This window comes from Mirounga angustirostris, unplaced genomic scaffold, assembly GCF_029215605.1.
Source record: "Mirounga angustirostris isolate CCGP_5_RB_7025 unplaced genomic scaffold, mMirAng1.0.hap1 SCAF_3, whole genome shotgun sequence".
NCBI lineage: Eukaryota > Metazoa > Chordata > Mammalia > Carnivora > Phocidae > Mirounga > Mirounga angustirostris.
In genome coordinates, this window is record NW_026991711.1 from 83,992 (window position 1) to 109,881 (window position 25,890).

The 25,890-nt window shown below is 43.3% G+C and overlaps 1 protein-coding gene across 15 annotated transcripts in view; it reads right to left on the minus strand.

Annotated features, from left to right (window-relative positions):
* Positions 1-16,395, minus strand: part of UPF3A (UPF3A regulator of nonsense mediated mRNA decay) — a 33,382-nt gene extending 16,987 nt beyond the window's left edge. For 5 of the 15 annotated variants that reach the window (XM_064585855.1, XM_064585854.1, XM_064585856.1 and 2 more), the window contains exons 1-8: positions 16,141-16,395; positions 15,351-15,457; positions 13,973-14,079; positions 9,803-9,901; positions 9,571-9,681; positions 8,054-8,089; positions 6,310-6,365; positions 6,061-6,219 (exon numbers count right to left, since the gene is read on the minus strand). In XM_064585855.1, the coding sequence (XP_064441925.1) occupies positions 6,061-6,219; positions 6,310-6,365; positions 8,054-8,089; positions 9,571-9,681; positions 9,803-9,901; positions 13,973-14,079; positions 15,351-15,457; positions 16,141-16,347 (882 nt within the window). In that variant the 5' untranslated portion in view covers positions 16,348-16,395. Of the gene's footprint in view, positions 1-6,060; positions 6,220-6,309; positions 6,366-6,593; positions 6,718-7,969; positions 8,090-9,570; positions 9,682-9,802; positions 9,902-13,972; positions 14,080-15,350; positions 15,458-16,140 lie in introns of those variants that run through there. The other 10 variants (XM_064585858.1, XM_064585859.1, XM_064585857.1 and 7 more) reach the window with 8 other exon arrangements.
* Positions 16,396-25,890: the final 9,495 nt, after the last annotated feature.

A 25,890-nucleotide genomic window follows, 5' to 3' on the forward strand; every position in this document is an offset into this window, starting at 1 on the left:
TGGAACTGAAATGATCTTCTTTCCTTTTGTCACCAAGTTCTGGTTTTCTCTAAAATGAAGAAGTACTGCTTTTGTAATATGTAAAAATATATTGTTTAAAATGTTGCTTTATGGGGCGCCTGGGTGGCTCAGTCGTTAGGCATCTGCCTTCAGTTCAGGTCATGGTCCCGGGGTCCTGGGATCAAGCCCTCCATCAGGCTCCCTGCTCCACGGGAAGCCTGCTTCTCCCTCTCCCACTCCCCTTGCTTGTGTTCCCTCTCTCGCTGTGTCTCTGTCTGTCAAATAAATAAATAAAAAATTAAAAAAAAAAACAAAATAAAATAAAATGTTGCTTTATATTGATGACTTTTAGAATAAACTTTTTGAAAACACATCTTACTCTTTCTTGAATCAGCCTGAGCAAGTTGCTGTCTTCAAATTTGGGCCTTCCCCCCCCCCCCACCATTCTCTGCACAGTTTACTCTTTGAAATTCAAGTGCCACAGGTAAGTCAGTTTATAAAACAAAAGTAGAAGGTATACTTCTGAGAATTTTTTCTAACTTATAAAAGTGAACCAATTTTAAATTGTACTATAGCAAAATTATACACAGATACATTTCAACTATATGAGTTAATTTAAGAATGAAACAGATAAAATATAAGACTGAGTATGAAAAGTTGCTTCTCATCACAGGTGTGCACTATGTTACCTTACATACTCTTATTCTGCCTGTGGGGTCTGTGAATTTAAACAATTCCTTTCAGATATCTATTGACATTTATGTTTTAAGGTCTTATTTATTTATTTGACAGAGAGCACACATACAAGGAGGGGGGAATGGCAGGCAGAGACAGAGGGAGAAGCAGGCTCCCCGTTGAGCAGGGAGCAGGTACTTGGGGCTCGTTCTAGGACCCTGGGAACGTGACCTGAGCCAAAGGCAGACACTCAACCGACTCAGCCACCCAGGTGTCCCAACATATTTTTTAATTAAAAAGGTAATATATGCTGGTAATAAAAGTAAACCACAGGGAAGTATAATAGTTTGTGTTTCCACCCATCCACCCAACAAATAATTTTGTGCACCTCTGAACTGTTTTTACTTGCAATACTTCTGAAACCAAATGTGTGGTGTCCTTTCCAACACCACTTCTCCAAACCTCCAACACAGACTGAGTGTCCTACAAATCCATTCGGTTTTGACACTAGCTAGCTGGAATTAATGTCAGATTGCACAAAACTGTCCCCATTTCAGATGCCTGAAGCTACCCATGGCCTTAGCCACCTGTCACCTCACTGGCATATAGACACTCTTACCACTCCAGAGCCTGCAAGGATTTTAGGAGCTACGTGCCAGGAACCGGGGGAAAAAAAGACTCTGTGTCAGGTGCTAGGAATATAGTTGTGAATGAGAGACAAGTGCCCACAATGAAGGCATTCACAGGACATTCTAGCTGAGGCAGTGGTGGCCATGGGGGGCGGGGAAGGGGAGTAAGCAGTGACAAAATAGAAAAAGTGAACCAGATAATCTTAGGTGTCATGAAATGCTAAACACCTACTAAAACAGAAAAAACGGACAGACAAGAGATGTGGGGTAAAGAGTGATGGCTTCTCAAGGGGTTCAGGGAGGGTCTCTCTGTGGAGATAAAACATGATGAGGAAACACTTATGAGAAGACATAAGTCATGGGAGAAAGCTCCCTGTGGAAGGAAGCAAGCAGAGGCCTAGGGTGAGATCAGATTAGCAAAGGGAGGAAGAGATAGGGAGGGAGGAGACAGGGAGGGGGCAGGGAAGAGGGAGGGAGGGGGAAGAAATGCTAAACACCTACTAAAACAGAAAAAACGGACAGACAAGAGATGTGGGGTAAAGAGTGATGGCTTCTCAAGGGGTTCAGGGAGGGTCTCTCTGTGGAGATAAAACATGATGAGGAAACACTTACGAGAAGACATAAGTCATGGGAGAAAGCTCCCTGTGGAAGGAAGCAAGCAGAGGCCTAGGGTGAGATCAGATTGGCAAAGGGAGGAAGAGATAGGGAGGGAGGAGACAGGGAGGGGGCAGGGAAGAGGGAGGGAGGGGGAAGGGGGGGAGGAGGTGAGAGGGAGGGAGGGGGAAGGGGGGAGGAGCCAGGCACAGGAGGCAGCAGAAGGAAGTGCCAGCCGACACGTTTTTAATAAGCTTTGTGAAAAAGATCACACAACTTTGTTAAGAATGTAATCTATTGCCTACAATTTGTATATTCAGGAATTTTCCTAACTTCCTACTTCAACGCAAGCTCATTACCTAGTTTTAGGGTCCTCAGAGGAAAATAAAAACAGCTGGGTTGCTCTTATATCATAGTTTTTATTGTTAAAAATAGCCATGAGGGGGCGCCTGGGTGGCTCAGTCATTAAGAGCCTTCGGCTCAGGCAGGTCATGATCCCAGGGTCCTGGGATCGAGCCCCGCATCGGGCTCCCTGATCGGCAGGAAAGCCTGCTTCTCCCTCTCCCACTCCCCCTGCTTGTGTTCCCTCTCTCGTCGTGTGCCTCTCTCTGTCAAATAAATAAAATCTTAAAAAAAAAAAAAAATAGCCATGAGGATCTCTTTCTGCACGTGTATTTTTATGATAGTAACACAACTCTTTTAGCATTTCTTCACTGATTTTATTTTTCAGGTTAAAAAAATTTTAATTCTCCAAATGATTTGTTTTTTTCTTTTTTAAAGATTTTATTTATTTATTTGACAGAGAGAGACAGCGAGAGAGGGAACACAAGCAGGGGGAGTGGGGAGAGGGAGAAGCAGGCTTCCCACCGAGCAGGGAGCCCGATGTGGGGCTCGATCCCAGGACCCTGGGATCATGACCTGAGCCAAAGGCAGACGCTTAACGACTGAGCCACCCAGGCGCCCCTCCAAATGATTTGTAAATCAGATATCCCTAAAATGAGGCCAGATGCTCACTTAGGGCAAAACTTGGGCTGGGGTGTGTGTCCTCAGGTCAGGACACAGACACTCGTAAGGGCAGAGACTGCTGATTACCCATGTCATAGGGGTCTACTCTGCAACCAAGATCCTGTTACCAGATTTGGATAAGAATACCCTTTCTCGGGGTGCCTGGGTGGCTCAGTTGGTTAAGTGACTGCCGTTGGCTCAGGTCATGATCCTGGAGTCCCGAGATTGAGTCCCGCATCGGGTTCCCTGCTCAGCAGGGAGTCTGCTTCTCATGCTCTCTGTCTCTCATTCTCTCTCAAATAAAATCTTTAAAAAAAAAAAAATACCCTTTCTCTTCCTTTATGTTTTGACTTCTTTTCTATATGAAAGAGCATACGTTTATTTTTACTGACCTAATTTTGTTTTTATTTCTTTGGTTTATTTTGGACTCTAATTTCAAAATTTAAAATGTAAAAGTGAAATGCTATACTCCAAATACTTTAAGTCTTACTTAAAACTATAATTGAAATTGTAAGCTACAGGTTTCAAACATTATTCCTGAAAAACTCTCAAGCTACTGAAAAAAGTGCTTTTGAGAATGTAAAGATTAGGCAGTAAGTTGGCTATTATGTGTTTAGAAAGGTCAATGAGAAGATTAGGCAATATTTCCATCTGTGACCATAAAATCTGCATTAAATGCAAACACCTACTCTGAGCCCGGTAATGACAGCTGAATTTCTACCACAATTCATGTTTAAGGTTTCCCTACAATATTAAGGTTTCATTATCAGTTACCTTTCGAGGGCTGTTAATTTATGCCGTTGGAGATGTCAGGTTTGTTACAGGAAGTAAATCTGCTACAATTTTCTTGGGAGAGTTGTGTGTTCACTAAACCACGTGGACAAACGGAAAACATGCCCTCAGTTATTTCCCCTAGGAATACCCTGGTTTTGTCATGTCCTTGCTGACAGGGGATGGACCATCTTTGATAGTCTTGGTTGGGTTCCTCAATCTCATCAATGTTATCATCAGATTATAAGATACTTTCTGTGGGACAATCAGTTCCCTACTCATCTTGAACATCTAGATTTGGTCTTCACAGCAAATGTGCTCAAGGAATGTGACCTGCCCCACACCTTTTATCAAGATAAGGTTTTCAACAATGTCTTTAAACTTAAAGAGAGACATTTCTGGTTCTCTTCCTGGCACTTCTTGAATATGACCCCCATCTGAGATTAGGTGCCACCATGTGGCTTGCTCTGGCCAGTGCAATGTGGGCAGAAGGGCTGTGTCTCTTCCATGTGGTTTAAGAACCAGCATGCAGGGCGCCTGGGTGGCTCAGTCGTTAAGCGTCTGCCTTCGGCTCAGGTCATGATCTCAGGGTCCTGGGATCGAGCCCCACATCGGGCTCCCTGCTCAGCGGGGAGCCTGCTTCTCCCTCTCCCACTCCCCCTGCTTGTGTTCCCTCTCTCGCTGTCTCTCTCTGTCAAATAAATAAATAAAATCTTAAAAAAAAAAAAAAAAAGAACCAGCATGCAATCTTCTGTATCACACATTCCCCTCCCCATCATAAGGAATGAGGAAGCAAATGCCAAGGTGAAGCCTCCATCAATGGGTCACTGGATGGCAATGGTGAGCAGCGTACAATGGCCATGGAATACCAACAACAGACTCTAGTTATGTGAACTGGTGAGGTGTGAGGCTATCTGTTACTGCAGCAAACCCAGCCAGGCCTGATGGATACACACAGTAGTGTGTTTTTATAGGAATTTTGTTAAGAAATTGTTCCCTCCAGCTAGTGAGCCCCATGTGACCACCTATAAGGAGAAAGTGATTTAGAAGTAAAGGCCTAGAAAAAGCTTTGCCTCCCTTGAAGAAATGCAATGTTTTCTCCACATGGATAATGAAACTATGTTTCTGATCAAGCATATCAGAAACTAATCTATGATGGATAAAGATGTGGTATGTATACACAATAGAATATTACGCAGCCATCAAAAAGAACGAAATCTTGCCATCTGCAACAACGTGGATGGAACTAGAGGGTATTATGCTAAGTGAAATAAGTCAATCAGAGAAAAGCAATTATCATATGATCTCACTGATATGTGGACTTTAAGAAACAAAACAGAGGATCATAGGGGAAGGGAGGGAAAAATAAAATAAAGATGAAATCAGAGAGGGAGACAAACTGTAAGAGACTCTTAACCACAGGAAACAAACTGACAATTGCTGGAGGCGGGGGGGGTGGGGGGATGGGGTGGCTGGGTGATGGGCATTAAGGAGGACACGTGATGCAATGAGCATTGGGTATTACGTAGACTGACGAGTCACTGAACTCTACCTCTGAAACTAATAATTTACTATATGTTAATTAATTCAATTTAAATTAAAAATATACATATATATAAAGAAACTAGTCTATGGCTCAATTATGGCGGCTCTGACCTCTTCCCCATCCTCTCCCTTTCTACTCTGTCTTCCTCCAAATCCTGATCTTTTTTTTTTTATGATACAATTTCAATTAATCTCTAAAAGAACTTCAAAGCCTTCATGGAATGAGGGAAGATACATATGAGGTTGAAATCTAGGTTTGATAAGGTCATCCGAACAGATACTAACAAGGAAGGACTGACTCACACTGGAGCACCCTATTTTACACGGGGAAGAACTCCTTCTGTGCATTAACCCACCCTTCTAAATGAATACATCACTCAAAGGAGAAACTGGGCAAGAGATTTAGAAACCACTGCTGCTACTGTAAAAAAAAAATGGTAAAACCCAGTTCCAGGAGTGAGCCTTCATCTAGAAAGGCCAGTATACACCAAGCCACTGGTTTCTAAATGTGTATATTTTAGTCAGGGAGTCTTTTCTCTAAAGGAAAATGTAAGCAGAAGCCCAATCTGTGACAAGTAGTGTGGGGTTCCTCTGGGTGAAGTGCTGCCATCACACCCAGGAGGCTGGGCCCCCTCCCCCACAGTATGCCCAAGGAACCCCCAGGGATCAGGGAACACAGTTTGAGAACCCCTGCTGCACTGCAGAGAAAGGGAACCATAATAACAAAAGACTAGGCTAACTAAAAATGTCCTTACAAGTTGGAAGAGCTAAATACGTAAAAGGCACGACTATAGCAGAACTAGCTTTGGAAAAAAGACATGAACTGTCTCCTCAAAATTACCTTAATCCTTACTTCTCTCTCAGCAGCTCTCTTCTGTCTGTCTGCCTCTTTCCTCTTACACTTCTCCTCTTCTCTCTTCTTTCTCTTTTCTTCTTCCCGTAAACGCTTCTTCTCCAGCTCCTTTCTCCTTCGCTCTTCTCGCTTCTCTTCTCGAATCCTCTAGAGACATGGAAAAGCATGTGTATAAATTATCTGTGTGGACGTGGGAGGGACAGGAAGGATACTCATCAGGTAAAAGGGCAAACCTACCTGCTTCTCTAATTTTCTATTTCTAATATATTCCAAAAGAGGTGTGGTTCTTCTAGCTAAAACACAAAAATTGTAATGTAGTATTTAACTCTAAAATAAGATTTCTTTCCTTCATTTCAAATACTTGTTTCCAATTTAATCTTAAATAATTTGGCTGGCAAAGTCGGAAGAGCATGCAACTCTTGATCTTGGGGTTGTAAATTCAAGCCCCACACTGGGTGTAGAGATTACTTAAAAATAAAATCTTACAAATAAATAAATACACAAAACTTAGATGAGCATACATTGTATTTGGGGGAGTTCCTATTCCATCACTATAAAGTCAAGTAATTTGGAGGCACTGACAACTCTACAAATAGTAGGCAATGAATTCCTGATTCTCAAGGGAGTCTTCATATTACAAAGCAGCTATAAAAGCAAAAAAGAAAAGTGAGTACGACACATTAGACTTCCTGAACGTTATGAGTATCTTCCCATTTTTGCAGATATTTTAAAACATTACATAACACTGTTATAGATTCACTTTGATTCAACACATATTCTGGAAATTTCTTCCTTTTCTGCTCTCTAGACAATGATGTTAAACAATGTAGATTCTTGTAATTTCTTATCACATACACTCCACAAACCAGAATAACCTGATGTAAAAGTTTAGACAATGACCCCACAGGGCACTTCATCTAAGCAGCACTAACCACCCAGGAATGAACCTCTCTGTAAACTTAAACTCAATCCTCAGCTTTCATGCCCCAGAAGTGTCTGATCTGACCTGGAATTTGGTGCCCAAATATGGCAGGCCTCAAGGCAGCCTCTCAGGGGGACTGGTTCTAAGAAATATGTATTCCCCATGTCAGTGGCTGACGATGCAGGGGGGAAAGTGGAAGATGGTGTGGATCTATTCCACAGCTCTTTCAAAACCTAAGATTAAATGGGGGGAAGGAAGAATCCCTGGACGCACTTGAAGACTGGCCATGACATTTCCCGAATTCTGAGAATCAGGAATTTTAGAAGAGAGCCCCTGGCAGGGATTCTTAATTTGGAATTAAGGACTCCTGAACACCCCGACATAATGTGTCAAATGGCTTCTGCCAGGAAAGCTCAGCCCCAGATTTAGGGCTGGGCAAATGTGCCCATTTCCTCACAGGTGCAGGGGCCAAGAAGAGCCCATTCCCTCCCTGGGTGGCTCCTATGTTAATCATGAACTCTGGCTCAGGATGAGCACAGCTGATGCCCTCTGTAACAGGCAGTTGCCTCAAATTAGGGAGGACTCTTGCTCTGCACCGTGGGAGTTTTGCACTAGTGAGCAAAGAGCAGGATCAAGACCTCCCTGGGTGGGTGGAGGAGCTGACAAGACCCCACCCACCTTCTCTCTTCTCCAACAAAATACCTGCCTCGTTACCCCAAAGGATCAATGTGAAAGGTAAATGAGACCCTGTATTAGAAAGTGCTTTACAGGGACGCCTGGGTGGCTCAGTCGGTTAAGTGGCTGCCTTTGGCCCGGGTCATGATCCCAGGGTCCTGGGATCGAGTCCCACATCGGGCTCCTCGCTCAGCAGGGAGCCTGCTTCTCCCTCTCTCTCCCTCTGTTTGTGCTCTCTCTCTCAAATAAATAAAATCTTTAAAAAAAAAAAAAAAAAAAGAAAGAAAGTACTTTACAAACCATAAAAGTGTATCATTTGTTAAACAGAAGGTGCATGGCCATGTAATGTAACACGAATTTCACCAACAGCCTGTTACCACTTACAGACAGCTGCTGCATCCTGGGCACTGTCACAACCACCTGGGAGGAAACAGGGATGCTAAGTCTCAGGGGTGGAAGCTGAGCCCAGGTCTGTCTGCTCTACAGACCCTGCTATGCCACTGCACTAACCTGCAACTATAGAGGGAATTAATATTTCCATTTAACCCTCATTGCTCAGACTAGATCATAGAATCCACTAAAGGCCAAAATCTAAGAAAAGAAAAAGGCAACTTGCTTTTAAGATCCAAACTTAGATGGGCAGAAACTGGATCACAGAAACAAAGCTCCACAGCCTCATCCCGGGCTACTAGATTGTGAATCACACTTACTCATTCCATAAAACACTACAATGCACCTACTGTGCACCAGATACCGGGCAAGGGGCTGGGATGGGAGAGGATGTCCCTCTGGTGTGGGAGGGTGGCTGGAGCCAGCTGGATGGTGTGTGTCTGGCCACCAAGGACTATCTCAAAACTGCCCACAAGTGGAAGACCCTGGTCCTTTTCTGTGGCTATCCAGTACAAGAGCATTTACAGCAAAGAGGGAAGGGGGCAGGGGGCAAGTCCTACAAATAATTTCTCATTTGCTTCCTTTTTTAGCTCTTCTTAAATTTAACATGTTCTACAGTGGATCTCAATTCGCTTCCAGTAATGTTTCTTCCCCAGTCTGCCCCACGTCAGTAATGGTGCCTCCACTCATTGATCTGTTTGAGTCAAACTCCTGGAGGCCTGGATTCTTTGTTTCCTTTCTTCCCACACCCAATCTGCCAGAGCATATGCGGACTCTGCAGCTAGCAATCCATCGTGTACAGAGCAATGTGCATGGAGTGATGAGGAAAACTAATCAGGCCACATCACTCCCTCAGCGGTCTCCAGCTTTCTCTCAAACAAACTCCAAACCTCTTACCCACCTGCCTCTCCAGCCACTCTGCCCCGGGCCCACCATGTACCAACCACACAGGCATACATCCTGTTCCTACAGGCCCACAGCTCAGCTTCCAGCTCTTGTCTCTAGTCCCTTCTTCTTCCATGTCTTAGCACGCCTGCTCTCAGAGGGCCTTGCCCTCCCAGGACTGTTTCATCATATTGTGCCACTGATCACATAGACATGCCCTGGCTTAAAGCCTGATTATTGTTGCAGGTGTTTACTACAGTCTTCCCCACGAGCAGGACAGATACATGACAGCAGAGGCCTCACGTGTCCCATTCATGTTCACTCCACACACCTAGGCTGAGTTGGTACCCACTCAACGTGTGCAGATCAAAAATGAGCACATGCTTGCTAAGCACATCTTTATAAATATTTACTTTAGTGATTAAAAAATTCTCTGAGCTACACATTAAATCAGCTACTGTGAACAAATAACTGTAACCAAAAGCTCGGTTGCCATATTTTTGTTACAACTGGAAAACACTCTACATCCCTGCTAAGCCTGTCACAAGTGTGAATTTTTAAATAATCGTAAAAGAGAAACAAATACATATCTCAATCAAGTAAAGAGAAGAAATAAGCAAACAGACCAATAAGTTCTCTTGTCTTTGCCTCTATGTCTCCCAGAAGAGTTTCGGGATTGGCATTAGGTTTCTCTTCCTCCACACAGTAAGTTTCCAAAAACTTCTTATATTCTGGATCTGTAAATTAAAAAAGAAAAAAAGAAAAACATGCTCCTCCCCACATATGGGAGAGGAATTATATTTGATCGGTGTATTTAATTTGGCAGTTTCATAATCTAGCCTCTGTAAAGGGACTCACCGTCTTCGATGCTTCCAGTTTTGGCATCTTTTTTCTTTAGTTTCTTTTTGGCTATCTTCTGGAATGGGGCAAACTCTACCACTGCAGGATATTCTAGGCCTTTAACAGAAAACAAATTGCAAAAACCATTCTAAAATTCCACTATATTCATTTTGGAAAATAATGATTTAGCTTTCTTTTTTTCTTTCTCTTTGTAGGGGGAGAGGCAGAGGGAGAGGGAGAGAGAGTCTTAAGCAAGCTCCACACCCAGCAGAGCCCCAGCGGGGATCAATCCCGTGACCCTGAGATCACGACCTGAGCCAAAATCAAGAGTGAGTTGCTCAACCGACTGAGGTGCCCCATGATCTAGGTTTCTTAAAGATTGACCATAACATTACCATTTAAACTATTATTTTCAAGCACCTGCAAACTTAGCATGTCAAACTCCAGATCTGAACAAAGGACGAGCACTTAAAGAAAATGATTTCTCATGTTGCAGTAGTAGCTACATAACTGAATGCATTCAAAATTCATCAAGATGCACACCTTAAAATGTCAATAAACCCTTCTCTCCCTCACTGAAGAGTTTATCACGGAATACCTTTAAATAGGTTCCTTAGTCCCATTTTTTTTTTTTTAATTTTAAAAGGTTGTTTTAATGATCAATCTGTTATATGAGTTCAAGGGAATTAGTATGCTTAGAAGAGACACTTGGCTAAAAGAGGGGCCTCAGAAGGCATGCACAATACTCAGACAGGGTTGGCTTCAAACAGAAAAGTTTAGAACAAAAGCCACGAGAAACTGATTCAGTCATTATGTGCGGGGTGGGGGGGGTTGGGAGTGGGGGGCAGGAACATACTGAGAAACGTTCACTATTTACTTAATCAACTGATGAACACTTCCATGTTGGTACTGAATCCTTTAGCCTTGTCAGGAATGGTCAGGTGACCATTCTTTATCTGCAACTCTTATTTATCTGGACAGTATTTCTGTGCTAACTTTAACTATCTGGAATAAAGTCAAGAACCAGAAGAAGAGCAGGGCTTTGGACAGGCAGGAACAATGTCTAATTCACTGCTGCACCCACATGCCTGGTACATAGATACTTACTAAGTAGGAGTTGACACACTTCCTGATTTCAAAACTTCTTATGAAGCGATGGTAATCAAAACAGTATGGTACTGGCATAAAAAAAGAAACACAGACCGATGGACTAGAACAGACAGCCAGAAATAAACCATCACATACATGATCAGATGGTTTTCCATGAGGGTGCCGAGACTTTTCAATGGGGAAAGGACAGTCTTCTTGAACAAATACTGCTAAGGGCACCTGGGTGGCTCAGTTGGTTAAGTGTCGGCCTTCAGCTCAGGTCATGATCCCAGAGTCCAGGGATCGGGCCCTGCATCAGGCTCCCTGCTCAGTGGGGAGTCTGCTTCTCCCTCTGCCCTTCACATTGCTCATGCTCTCTCTCGCTCTCTCTCTAATAAATAGAACCTCAAAAAAAAAAAAAAACTGCTGGAAATACTGGATATCCACATGCAAAAGGATGAAGCTGGACTCTCTCTCTTTTTTTTTTTTTTTAAAGATTTTATTTATTTGTCAGAGAGAGAGAGAGAGAAAGCACAAGCAGGGGGAGCGGCAGGCAGAGGGAGAAGCAGGCTTCCTGCTGAGTAAGGAGCCTGACGCGGGACTCGATCCCAGGACCCTGAGATCATGACCTGAGCTGAAGGCAGATGCTTAACCAACTGAGCCACCCAGGCGTCCCTGAAGCTGGACTCTTATCAGATACCACAGACAAAAGTTGACTCAAAATGGATCAAACACCTAAACATGAGACCTAAAACTATAAAACTCTGGCAGAAAACATGGAGGAAAAACTTGACATTGGATTTGGCAATGATTTCTTAGATGTGACACCAAAAGTACAGACAACTAAAATAAAAACAGAAAAACCAGACCACATCACATTAAAAATACCTGAGTGTCACAGAATACAATCAACAGAATATAAAGGCTACCTATGGAATGGGAAAAAGTCATACATCTGATGAGGGGTTAAGAGCCATAATACACATATATATATAAAAAAATCTACAACTTAACAAAAAACAACTCAATTTAAACATGGGCATTCCTCCAAAGACACACAAATGGCCAACAAGCACACAAAGATGCTTAACATCACTAAGCATTAGGGAAATATAAGTCAAAATCACAGTGAAATACTACCTCATACCCATTAGAATGTCTGCTATCAAAGAAACAGGAAACGACAAGTGTTGGGAGGATGTGGAGAAATTGGGAGGCCTCATGCCCAGGTGGTGGGGATACAAAATGAAGTACCTTCTACGGAAAACAGTATGGCAGTTCCTCAAAACATTAAAAATATAATTACTACATGATCTAACAATTCTGCTATGATTATACCCCAAAAAATTGAAAGCAGAGTCTCAAAGAGATACTTGTACACTCATGTTCACACCAGCACTATTCACAATAGCAAAGAGCTGGAAGCAACCCAGCTCTTTGTAAATGGATAAACAAAATGTGGTATATACACACAGTAGCGTATTAGTCTTAAAAAGGAAATTCTGAGACCTGCTACCGCACGGGTGAACATTGAGGACACCATGCCATGTGAAATACTGTACGATTCCACTTAGATGAGGTACCTAGACTAGTAAATTCATAGAAACAAAAAATAGAAAGGTGAATGCCAGGAGCTAGGGGTCAGGGAGAAATGGGAGTTATTTAAAGAGTCCAGAGTTTTAGTTTTGTAAGATGAAAAGAGTTCTGGAGATGGGGTGCACAACAGTGTGAATGTACTTAATACTACTGAACTGTATGCTTAGAAAAGACTAAGATGAGGGACGCCTGGGTGGCTCAGTCAGTTGAGCATCTGAAGCATCTGACTCCTGGTTTGGGCTCAGGTCACGATCTCAGGGTCGTGGGATTGAGGCGTTGGCCTCGGCACTGCTTGTCCCTCTCCCTCCCTTTTTGCTCCTCCCCTCACGCATGTGTGCTCTCTCTTAAAAAAATAAAATCTTAAAAATAGTTCAAGATTACATTTGCTTTTCTTCACAGGAAAGAATTTCTTGGCCTCAGCCTAGTCACTCTTCAAGGATATTTTGTTAGCTCTCAGTGAAGAAAAAAACACACTTAGCAGCAGTGGAGTGGAGTGGGAGGAGGTTGGTTAGTGAGGGGTATTCAGAGAATATGCTCTTACAGTTGTACCAGCTTGATCGCAGTGGACACAACAGCTGACAGTCTGACAGGAGGGAGGACAAAGGCAAGATCCAAAAAGTACAGAGAATCGGAACCATTTAGAGTAGAGGTAAATATCCCTGTCTCAGCAGGCAATGCTGTTCAACAGAGTCAGAAACTTATGTTCATTATTACAATCCCCTCCCCTATGACACTGTCCAAAAATGGTATAGTTATGAAGAGTACTCTGTTTAACATTCTTCTTCTTTTTTTTTTTTTTTCCAAGATGTATTTACTTAATTTAGGGGTGCTGGATGGCTCAGTAGGTTAAGCCTCTGCCTTCAGCTCAGGTCATGATCCCAGGGTCCTGGGATTGAGTTCCCCATCGGGCTCTCTGCTCAGTGGGGAGCCTGCTTCTCCCTCTCCCTCTGCCTGCCACTTCCCCTGCTCGCGCTCTTTCTCTCTCTGTCAAATAAATAAAATCTTAATTTATTTACTTATTTTAGTGAGGGACAAAGGGCAGAGGGAGAGAGAGAGAATCTTAAGCAGACTCCCCAGTGAGTGAAGAAGGAGCCGATGCTGAGATTGTGACCTGAGCCAAAATATAAAGAGTACACTGTTTAAAAAGACATAGATATAAGTGAATAATATATTTTAGAAAATTCCTATTGCACAAAAGTAAAGTGATTTGGTTTTGGTACATAAGAAAGGGAAGTTCAATTATCAGAAAACTCATTTATATTAAAAACTTCACTCCAATAATATATAAATAGTTTGTCACTGATACAAAGAATTGATGGAACTCTTTGGTTTATATATAATTTTAATTTTCAACATAAGCACACAACCACAGTAACACAACTGAAATTTATGAAATTATTTTAGATTGGTATCTGAGAACTTAATTATAATTCACAAACATTCCAGCAAAATTTAATTAACATACTTTGAGATTATAATAGTTTAAAAAGCCAATGATCCAACCTTTACTGTCAATGAAGATACAGCCATCAAAACGATCTCTAAAAAGAAGGATGTCATCAGGATTTCTAAAATTAATGTATGCTCTTGAATAAAGATGAGGATAAAGACTGAAATAAGAGATAACAGTGAAAATGGTTAGTAAAAAATGCAAGATTTCTTTAATTTTGCTTTTTCTTCTTTTCTAGATACAACAAGCTGAAACCTGTGTGCCAAAGAACACCTCTCAGCTAATTACAACAATCTGGGTATTCTTTAGCAAAAAAAACCCCAAACCCCAAAATAAACAAAACAGTACCCAAGATCTTTTTAATAACTTGGGGAAGACACTTAAGGTCAGTCTCTCTACCACACAGAAACAGGGTTGTAATACTGGCCTTCCGAAGTCGAAAACCAAAGGCAAGGTTATTCAAAGGTCATTGCTTATCACACATCATGACCCAGTAAAATCTAGCCATGATTCATAAATGAAAACATCATATTGCACGAAAGAATCTTCAGACTTAGAGAACACCTTTACGTACTCCAAAGGGGTATTAATTGCAGCACATGGTACGAGGGCTACAGAAGAACCAAGCCTTTCTCCTCTCCCAGCAAACCACCAACTTCCTTAATAGGCAGGAACTCTCAACCCCATTTCACAGATGAGAACACAGGCTCAGAGAAATTCAGTATGTGCCAAAGGTACAGCTAGTTAAAAAGTGGGACTGGGATTCCAACCTGAATCCCTGAGCCCAGGGCCTGTCCTTTCTTATGCCCGTTTTCTTAAACTTTAGTCATTTGAAATTCACCTATTATTTCTCTTAAACCAAATCTGCATTTCCGTTGGAAATATTTTTCTTTAAATAGACCGAAAGTTTTTACTTGAACAGTATTTATTCAGGAGGGTTGACAGGGCTCCCACAAACGCCAACTCACGACACTGAAGACAAAAAGGCTAACAATGACCAAGAGGGCAGCAGAAACACAGTGAAAATCACCAACGTGGCTGACCTGTCCTGCGGAAGGTCTAACCTGAGGTCTGCTTTCTCCTCGTCCACAAAGAGAAGACGTGGACGTGTCAGAGCGTCCTCGGAGGCACCCTTCTACCCAGGTGTGAAAGGGGAGGAGAGGAGGAGCTGGTGGGTGTGGGCGGGGGTGGTAGCGGGGGACGCAAGCACAGGGTTTCTGAGGGCTGGATTCGGTTTCCCTCTCCGGAGTCGGTCTTTCTGGACGATGGGGCGCCGGTACCGGCCCCTTTCAACTCTCTCTCGGAGGAATTTAACGACCGTGTCCAAGCGAGGCGCGCGCTGATTTCTGGGTCCGTGCGGGAAAAGGACGGAGGCGGCTTCCGCGGTCTACAACCACCTCCCATCGAGCGACAGGCCTCCCAGCTTCTCACCTCAGGTCGGCGGTGAAGAACTCAAAGTAGTCGTGCGCGGGCAGCGGGTGCAGCTGCTGCTCCAGCTGCTCCTTGGTGAGGCTGGGAGGGAGCCGCCGGATCACCACCTGAGGAGAGGACGGACGGTGGGCCCGGCGTCCGCCCCAGCGCTTCCGCCCCCCGAACGCCGCCCGCGTTTAGGCTGAGGGAGCGCTACGCCAGGAGCCCAGCGGAAACGCCCGCCATGCACGGGTGACAGCGCGGCCGTCAGAAGGGGCTGCGCCCAACACAGCTCCTTTCTCGGGAACCCCGACGACTGTGGGCACGACCCGTACTGTCCGTGCCCGAGTGGAAAACGCAAACCTCACACGCCCGCGCGGGCGCCCGCCGCCGCGGACCGCAGCGTCTCCGCGCTCGGCCCCGACCGGAAACACCACAGGCTCCAGGCGGGGCGGGAAACGGCGCCCGCCGGGCCGCTGTCGGCGGCGCTGAGGCGGCCGGCCCCGGCCCCGCGCTCCCAGAACACGCCGCCCGCGGCCTCGCCCCGTCCGCCCCTCCCCAAACCCCGAGCCCGCCCCGCCTTTGCGCAGGACCATCCCTCTTCTCGCGAGGCTCGCCCGCCCCCGGAACTCGCCACCCTCAGCGCCCCTCCGCCTGCAGCCTGACGCCAACCCTCGGCCCCGCCTCACCTCGCCCAAGACCGTCCCTCTTCTCGAGACGTTTGCACGCACCGCTCCGTCCTCGCCTCGACCCACCCTGTTGAAGACCCTCCTCCTCTCGCGAGGTTCGTCTGCCCCGCCCTTCCCCCCACCTTGCTCAGAACCGTCTTCTTCTCCTCGCGAGGTTTGCCGGTACCGCCCCCAGAGCCGAAGGACGAGGCGGGTGGCACCTCTGGTTCTCGCCGCGGCGACTCCCGGCGGAACTGGACTTCCCCAGCCGACAGCTTTTCTCTCCCGCTCGGGTCCCGCGCAGCAACGGCCACCCCGGAGCCTCCCACTCCCTCCTTCTCTGAGCGCATCTCGCACCCGCCGCGGAGCCGCTGCTGCCTCCCTCCCGGCCGAAGTGTCGCGAGAACTGGGCCACCGCCCCTCCCCCCGGGCCCATGATGCTCCACGTCCAGCACCCCTTCCGCCTGCCCTCCGGGGCCTGGGGCGTGCCCCGGAGCCGGACCTCCGGCCCGGGAGTGCACGGGGTGGGCGAAGGGCGGCTGGCGCGGGTAGCCGGGTCTCGGTAGGGCCTGGGGGCGGCGAGGGGTGGAAAGGCCTCGCCCAGTGGGCGGCCAGCGGGAAATTAGGGACCAACAGGGGACTCGACCCCAGGACCTCGAGATCAAGACCCCAGCCGAAGGCAACTGACTGGGTCACCCCACCCTGGTGCCCCTCTTTACTTCCCGTCATTAACAAAGTTTCTAAGAAATGGTTTCACAAAAATCACAGAATTTTAGAATTCAGGTTTGATTGATGACATTCTGAACATTAAAAAAATCTTACAAATTTCAAGATAAAGTGAATGAAATATAAAATAGCTTAAGATTTTATATAAAAAAATAAGTACATCACAAAATCTAGCTTCCTAGACATCATCACCAAGCCTGTTAAAATGTTTTGTTTTACATACACACAGAACTACAGACAAAATAAGGCAGAATAATCTCTCAACGTCAGAGTGAATAAAGTAGGTAACTTTGCCACACATGAATGTGGTCCTGAGGTAAATGCTGGTCACATTTTACTCGGGAGCACATCTAATTGGTAAATGGCTGTGGTTTAAAGCAGCAGGTGCCCAGAACACCCCTATTCCTCTGAAAATGACAGTATGGTCACTTTAAAGTTGGCAAGGATTCCTTTTTAGGAAACTATCATTCTAAGAGTACAAAACTGGGAAGTAATAGAAGTACCTTTCTTTGATACTCTCTGAAGCCTAAACATTGGCATTAGCCGCTGATCTGAAAAACAGCTTGGATTTGCCTTTTCTTTCTTTTTTTTAAAGATTTTTATTTATTCATTCCACAGAGAGACACAGAGAGAGGGAACACAACAGGGGAAGCGGGAGAGGCAGAAGCAGGCTTCCCAGAGAGCAGGGAGCCCGATGCGGGGCTCGATCCCAGGACCCTGGGATCATGACCTGAGCCAAAGGCAGACGCTTAACCGACTGAGCCACTCAGGCGCCCCTTGCCTTTTATTTCTTAAAAGCACTGGCAATATGGTGATGGCTCCTTTTTATCAGGAGTTTGCTCTTTGAGAAACCTAAAAAAATCATACCATATGATCAATGAAGAAATTACATGAAGAAATATTTTGGTCTGGAAGGCAAAATAAATGTGAAAACAGTATTAATACCTTCATTTTTATCTATTTTAAATTCAGTCATTTGATTTTCTTAGCCCTAGCTAAAGAGGGGAGGCATAAAAATAGGTACATGTGATACCTGACAGAGAAGAGACCGAAAAGCCATTACATAAAGATGAAAACTCAAAACCTCAGTATTTGAGTCTAAAGAGTAGTAGGTAACTCACGGTCCAAGTGCATTACTGCATTAAACATTCACTGTGGTAAGCTGAAACAGAACAGCCTGGATGCTGGGCCCTGGAAGCATCAATAGCTGCATTCAGATTCCTCAAATGTACAAAGCCTTACTTCAAAGACCTGGAGGGCACCTGGGTGGCTCAGTCTTTGAGCGTCTGCCTTTGGCTCAGGTCAAGGTCCCAGGGTCCCACATGGGCTTCCTGCTCAGTGGGAAGCCTGCTTCTCTCTCTCCCCACTCCCCCTGCTTGTGTTCCCTCTCTCGCTGTGTCTCTCTCTGTCAAATAAATACATTTTAGGTGAAGATAAAAGTTTTGGTGTTTAAAGGATCATTTCAGATGCCAGGAAAAAAAAAAATTTTTTTAAGTGAGCTCCACTCTCAGCGTAGAGCCCAATATGGAGCTTGAACTAATGACCCTGAGGTCAAGACCTGAGCTGAGATCAAGAGTTGGACGCTTAACCAACCCACTAAACCAACCAACCCCCCCAGAAAAGTCATTCCTGTGCAATCATGCTCTGAATAAATGTCTCCGAAACCATTAAAAAGTAGGATACTGTACCTGCTGAAGTCAGGATGAGGGCTTACAAGATTTCGACAAATGAATTATACAATCCTATCTCCATTAGATGACATGTTTAAAGCTCTGAGTGAGAAATACTGTCAACCAAAAATTTCGTATCTGGCAAGACCATTCTTCAAGAAGGAAGGAGAAATGAAGACATCCCTGATAAAGGGAAGTTAAGGGAGTTTGTGACTGATACACAAGTACAAGTACCCTTCAAAAAATGCCAAAGGGAGCCCTTCAGGCTGAAACGAAAGAATGCTAAACAATACTTTTAAATCCTATCAAGAAATAAAGAACAAGGGTAAAGATAACTACATAAATATAAAAGCCAGTGTCAGTGTACTCTTGGTTTGTAATTCTTTTTTTCCTGTATGATTTAAAAGGCAAATGAATAAAACAAAATTATAAGTCAATGTTAATGGGAACAATGAATAAAGGCGTAATCTGTGACAATAACAGTATTAAGAAAGGGGGAAGGCGAGGCACATGGCAGCAGTGTGTGTATGCTACTAACACTAAATTGGGATTACTCAAATTAGATGGTTATAAATTTAAGATGGAAAATGTAATCTCCAAGTAGCCATGAAGAAAAACAACAACAAAAATACAGAAATATACAAAATACGCAAAAAGATCAACTATAAAATAAGGCAGTGAAAGGAACTGAGGAACAAGAAATATGCGACACGCAGAAAACAAACAGCTGTGTGGCAGCTTAAGCTAAATTCCTTATCAGTAACTACTTCAAATGTAAATGATCAAATTCTCCAATTAAAACCCAAAATGGATAAAAAAAATATGATCCATTTGTATGCCACCTATAGGAGACTTGCTTAGATACAAAGACACAAAAAGGTGAAAGTAAAAGGATGAAAAAAATATCCCATGTAAATAGTAACGGAGAGAGCTGGGCTGGCAAAACTGTTATAAGAGACAAAAAGGACATTATATATTGATGAAAGGATCAATCCATCAAGAAGATGAAAGAAGTATAACATATATGCATCCAGGAAGACAGCCCCAAAATACATAAAGTCAAAACTGGCAAAATGGAAGGGAGAAAGACACAATTCTACGCTCAGTTTCAGACTTCAACACTCCATTTTCAGTAACAGAATAAAGAGGCAGAAGATCAACAAGGAAAGAGAAGATTTGAAAAGTACTATAAACCAACCAGACCACTCCATCCAACAAAAGCAGAATACACAATCTTCTCCAGTGAACAGCCTATGTTCTCCAGGAAGGATCATAAATTAGGCTGTAAGAAAAGTCTGAATACACTTAGAAAGACTGAACTTACACAAAGTATCCTTTCCAACTACAATGGAATAAAACTGGAAATTCATAATAGAAGGGTTGCCAGAAAACTCACAAATATGTGGGAAATTTAACAACACACTCTTAAACAACCGATGGGTCAAAAAAGAAATCACAAGGAAAATTAGAAAATACCTGAACACAAATGAAAAAAACCCACCATAACATTTATGGAATGCAGCAAAAACAGTGCTCAGAGAGAAATTTATAGCTCTAAATGCTTATGTTAAAAAAAAAAATCTTAATTCAATAATAAAACTCTACATCTTAGGAACCAGAAAAAGAATAGCAAACTAAACCCAAAGCTAGCAGAAGGAAGGAAATAAATATTCAACTGGAAATGAAATACAAACTAGAAAAAAACAACAGCAAGTTACTAAGAGCAAAAGCTGATGCCTTGAAATGCTCTACAAAATTGCCAAACCTTTAGGCAGATGGACTGAGGACAAAAAAGAGTTCTTACTACTAAAATCATAAAATGGAAGAGGAGAAATTATTACAGACTTTATAGAAATAAAGGATAACAGGATACTATGAACCAACAAACTGAATAACCCAGATGTAATAAATTCTTAGAAACATACAAACTAGGGCGCCTGGGTGGCTCAGTCGTTGAGTGTCTGCCTTCGGCTCAGGTCATGATCCCAGGGTCCTGGGATCGAGTCCCACATCGGGCTCCTTGCTCAGCACAGAGCCTGCCTCTCCCTCTGCCTGCCTGCCACTCCCCCTGCTTATGCTTTCTCTGTCTCTCACTCTCTCTGTGTCAAATAAATAAATAAAAATCTTAAAAAAAAAAAAAAAAGAAACATACAAACTACCAAAACTGACCCAAAAAGAAACAGCTGTAACAAGTCAGGAGACTGAATCAGTAATCAAAAATCTCCCAACACAGAAAGGCCCAGGACCAGATGGCTTCACTGGTGAATTCCACCAGATCTTTTTCAAAAAATTCCCAAAAAAAACTGAAGAGGAGAAACTACTACTTAACTCATTTTTTGAGGCCAGTATTACCCCAATACAAGATCCAAAACCACTAGAGGAGAACCACAGACCAATAAATATCTCTTATGAATGTATATGTAAATTCAACAAAAAATAATTAAACTGAATTTAGCATTATATTAAAAGATCATACAACATGACCAAATAGGATTTATCCCAGGATTGCAAGGCTGGTTCAACATACAAAAATCAATCAGTATGTATCACATTAATAGAATGAAGAAAAAATCTACATGATGTTATATAAACGAACCAGAGATGTCCCCCGTATATTGACCCCCATGTTGTTTACTTCTTCACAGCAGGCGGAGATGGTTAGCTGAAGCCCAACAATACGAAATCCAATTTTTACACATGTAATTGTTTTAAATATAGCTTAAATAAGCATATCTTTAGCCATCTAGAGCTGGCCTATTTTGCATACCAGGCAAATCTACACCCAGCATCTGCTAGCTGTAAATAAGACAAACCCCGGGACTGTGAAAGACCACACTGCCACTGCACTTCAGACCCCTTAACCCCGAGACTTCCTGCCCTGCTGCTACCACATTGCCCCCAAAGAGCTGCTCAAATACAGCTGCCCAAATAAAATGGGCTACTGCCACCTTATGGTCATATTTTCCCCTCAACAGCTCCAAAATCCGAGAACTCTTTACCCCTCACCATCACAACTGACCCACAAAAAAAAGCATTTGACAAAATTTGCAACCTTTCCTGATAAAAAGCAACAACAAAGCATTCAATAGGCTAGGAACAGAAGGGGACTTTTCCGACACTGTGAAGGGCATCGGTGAGAGCCTGCGATTAGCATCACTCTGGATGTTGAAAGACTGAAGCCTTCCCCCTAAGATCAGGAACAGGACAAGGATGCCTGTTTCTGTCACTTCTATTCAACATAATACTGGAGTTCTAGCCAGAGCAGTTATACAAGGAAAAGAAATAAAGGGAATCCAAATTTGGAAAAAGAAGGAGACCTATCTCTATGTGCAGATGACATGATCCTATTATGTAGAAAATTCTAAATAAATACACACGTGTGTGCAAACACACACACTCTGTTAAAGCTAATAAATACATTCGGGATACAAAGTCAACACACAAAAACTGGTTGTATTTCTATACACTAGGAATGAACAATCTAAAAAGGAAACTAAGAGAACATTTCCATTTACAATAGCATCCAAAAGAATAAAATACTTGGGAATAAATTTAACCAAAGAGGTGAGAGACTTACACAATGAAAAGTACAAAGCACTGCTGGAAGAAATTAAATAAATGGAAAGACAGCCTGTGTTCATGGATTAGATGACATGACATTAAGATCTACAGATTCAATGAAATCCCTGTGACAATTCCAATGCCATTTTTTTTTTTTTGGCAGAAATGGAAAAAAACAAAAACAAAACTAAATGCATATGGAAATTCAAGGAAGCCACAACAGCCAAAACAATTCTGAAAAAGAACAAAGCTGGAGGGGTGCCTGGGTGGCTCAGTCGGTTAGATGTCTGCCTTCGCTCAGGTCATGATCTCAGGGTCCTGGAATCCCCCCACGGCGGGCTCCCTGCTCAGCAGGGAGTCTGTTTCTCCCTCTCCCTCTGCTCTCCCCCTACTTGTGCTCTTTCTCAAATAAATAAAACTTCAAAAAAAAAAGAATAAAGTTGGAGGATTCACACATCCCAGTTTCAAAGCCTACTACAAAGCTACAGCAATCAAAACAGTGTGGTACTAGCATTAAGGATACACATATGGACCAATGGAAGAGAATCCAGAGCCCAGAAATAAACCCTCATATTTCTCAACAATTGATTTTTGACATGGGTGCCAAGACTATTCGATGGGGAAAGGAGAGTCTCTTTAAGAAATGGTGCTGGGAAAACTGAATATCCACACTCCAAAGAGTGAAACTGAACAACTTACTATATTTACGTAAATTAACTCAAAATGGATCAAAGACCTAAGTTTAAGAACTAAAATTATGGAAACCTTAGAGAAAAACCTAAGTGAAAATCTGCATAACCTTGAATTTGGCAATAGTTTTGTAAATATAATACCAAAACCATAGTAAATAAACAATAGATAAACTTCATTAAGTTAAAAATTTGTGCATCAAAGGACACTATCAAGAGAGTGAAAAGACAGGGCACCTAGGTGGCTCAGTTGGTTAAGCAACTGCCTTTGGCTCAGGTCATGATCCCAGAGTTCCGGGATCGAGTCCCGCATGGGGCTCCCTGCTCAGCGGGAAGCCTGCTTCTCCCTCTCCCTCCGCTTGCCGCTCCCCCTGCTTGTGCTCTCTCTCATTGTCAAATAAATAAAATCTTTAAAAAAAAAAAAGTGAAAAGACAATGGAAGAACGGGAGAAGAGATGTGTAAATCACATATCTGAGAATATCCAGAATTGATAAAGGACCACAACAGCTCAACAACAAAAAAATAAACAGCCCAATTTAAAAGTGGACACAAATATGGTTTCACTTATTTGTGGAACATAAGGAATAGCATGGAGGACATTAGGAGAAGAAAGGGAAAAATGAAGAGGGGGAAATTGGAGAGGGAGAAGAACCATGAGACTATGGACTCTGAGAAACAAACTGAGGGTTTTGGGGGAGGGGGTGGGGGGATGGGTTAGCCTGGTGATGGGTATTAAGGAGGGCACGTACTGCATGGAGCACTGGGTGTTATACGAAAACAATGAATCGTGGATCACTACATCAAAAACTAATGATGTATGGTGATATAACAACATACAAAACAAGACAAAATAAAATAAAAATAAAAGTGGACACAAGATACGAATAGACATTTCTTCAAAGATGACATACAAATGGCCAATAAGTACAGGATAAGATGCTCAACTTCAATAGTTATTAGGGAAACACAAATCAAACCAAAAGAGCTACTCCTTCCCACCCCCTAGAATGATTATAATAACAAAGAAAGAGTAAAAAGCCCTGGTAAGGATGCAGAGAAACCGGAACCTCATGCACTGGTGGTGGGAATAGAAAATGGGCAGTTGCTGTAGAAAGTTGGCCAGTTCCTCAAAAAGTTAAGCACCGAGGGGCACCTGGGTGGCTCAGTTGTTAAGCGTCTGCCTTCGGCTCGGGTCATGATCCCAGGATCCTGGGATCGAGCCCCGCATCGGGCTCCCTGCTCGGCGGGAAGCCTGCTTCTCCCTCTCCCACTCCCCCTGCTTGTGCTCCCTTTCTCTCTTTGTCTCTGTCAAATAAATAAAATCTTTAAAAAAAGTTAAGCACCGAATTAGGACATGAGCCAACAATTCCACTCCCTGGCATATACCCAAAGGAACTGAGAACAGGTACTCAGGTATTTATACACTCCTGTTCATAGCAGTATTATTCACAATAGCTGAAAGATGGAACAACCCAGTGTCCATCCACAGATGAATGTGATATAGATGATCTATGTTATGGAATATCACTCAGCCATAAAAAGGAATAAAATTCTCATAAAAGCTACAAGAGGAATGAACCTTAAAAAAATATGCTAAAGTCGGACACAAAAGGACAGATACTGTTAAGATTCCACTTACACGAATTGGTCTAGATAGGCAAATTCAGACATAGAATAGATTAGAGATTATCAGGGGGCGCCTGGGTGGTTCCGTGGTTAAGCCTCTGCCTTCGGCTCAGGTCATGATCCCACAATCGCAGGATTGAACCCCGCATCGGGCTCCCTGCTCAGTGGGCAGTCTGCTTCTCCTTCCGCCCCTCACCCTGCTCGTGTTCTCTCTTGCTCTCAAATAAACAAAATCTTAAAAAAAAGAAAAAGATTAAAGGTTATCATCAGGAGCTGGCAGGAGGGATGAGTATGGAGTTAATGCGTAATGGAAATGCCACTGAATTGTACACTTAAAAATGGTTAAGATGGCTATCTACCTCTCTCTATAAACACAGACTCACACACTTTATTTCTTAGAGCAGTTTAGCTTTACAGGAAAATGGAACAGAAAGCACAAGTTCCCATGGACTCCCCACCCACACCTGTATCCACACCTTGCACTGGTGTATTTGTATCAATAGTGATGCATTAATAACTGAAGTCCAGTTCATGTTATGTATATTTTACCGGAATAAAGACAAAAAACAAAACAAAAAAACAAATGGATGGGGGTATATCACAGGGCCACAGGAGCCAAGCTGAAGGAGCTCCCAATGGCCAACATTGAAACAACCCAAGCCCTAAAATATCATCGTGTAGGATTAGGAATCTAAAATATAAGTCCAAACTGATGGTTGATTAAATGGGAGGAGACACAAATTTTCATTATAGAAGAATTCCAAATAGTATATGCAGATACTCTCCTTTCCAGGGGTGGAGCTTAAACTCCTTGGTCCTAAAAACAAACAACCCCCCCCCAAAAAACAAAACCTTGGTCCTATTGTGGACAGGCTGAACTTCATGACTTGCTTCTTTTTTTTAAAGATTTTATTTATTTATTCGACAGAGAGACAGTGAGAGAGGGAACACAAGCAGGGGGAGTGGGAGAAGGAGAAGCAGGCTTCCCGCAGAGCAGGGAGCCCGATGCGGGACTCGATCCCAGGACCCCGGGATCATGACCTGAGCTGAAGGCAGACACTTAACGACTGAGCCACCCAGGCGCCCCTCATGACTTCCTTCTAAAGCATGCATTATGGGCAGGGGGAAAAAAAAAGTAACTTTACAATGGAAAAACCTGGTAGGCACCATCAAGATTAACACCATCTGTGATAAGTCATGCTGATATTGTGTACCCCCTAACGTGATGAGAACAGTACTTCATCCATATCTGTGGTATTTTCTTCCCAAAACTAAGAACTCTAGTCCAATACGAGAAATACATCAAACAAACTCAAATCGAGGTTCATTCTACAAAACAACTGACCAGTCCTCAAATCCATCTAGGTCATGAAAGACCAGAGAAGCCTGAGACACGGTCACAGCAGAGAGGAGCCTAAGGAGAGCTCAGTGCAGTGTGGCTCCTGGACGGCATGCACTTCTCCGTTATGACAAGGTTCCTTGGTTACTTAAGATGTGAACGGGGAGAAACCCGGTGAGGGGTCTGTGGGAGCTCTCTGCTACCTTTGTAGCTTTTGTCCATAAACCTAAAATCAGTCCAAAAGAAAAGCTGATTGTAAAAGGAAAAAAAAAGACATAATA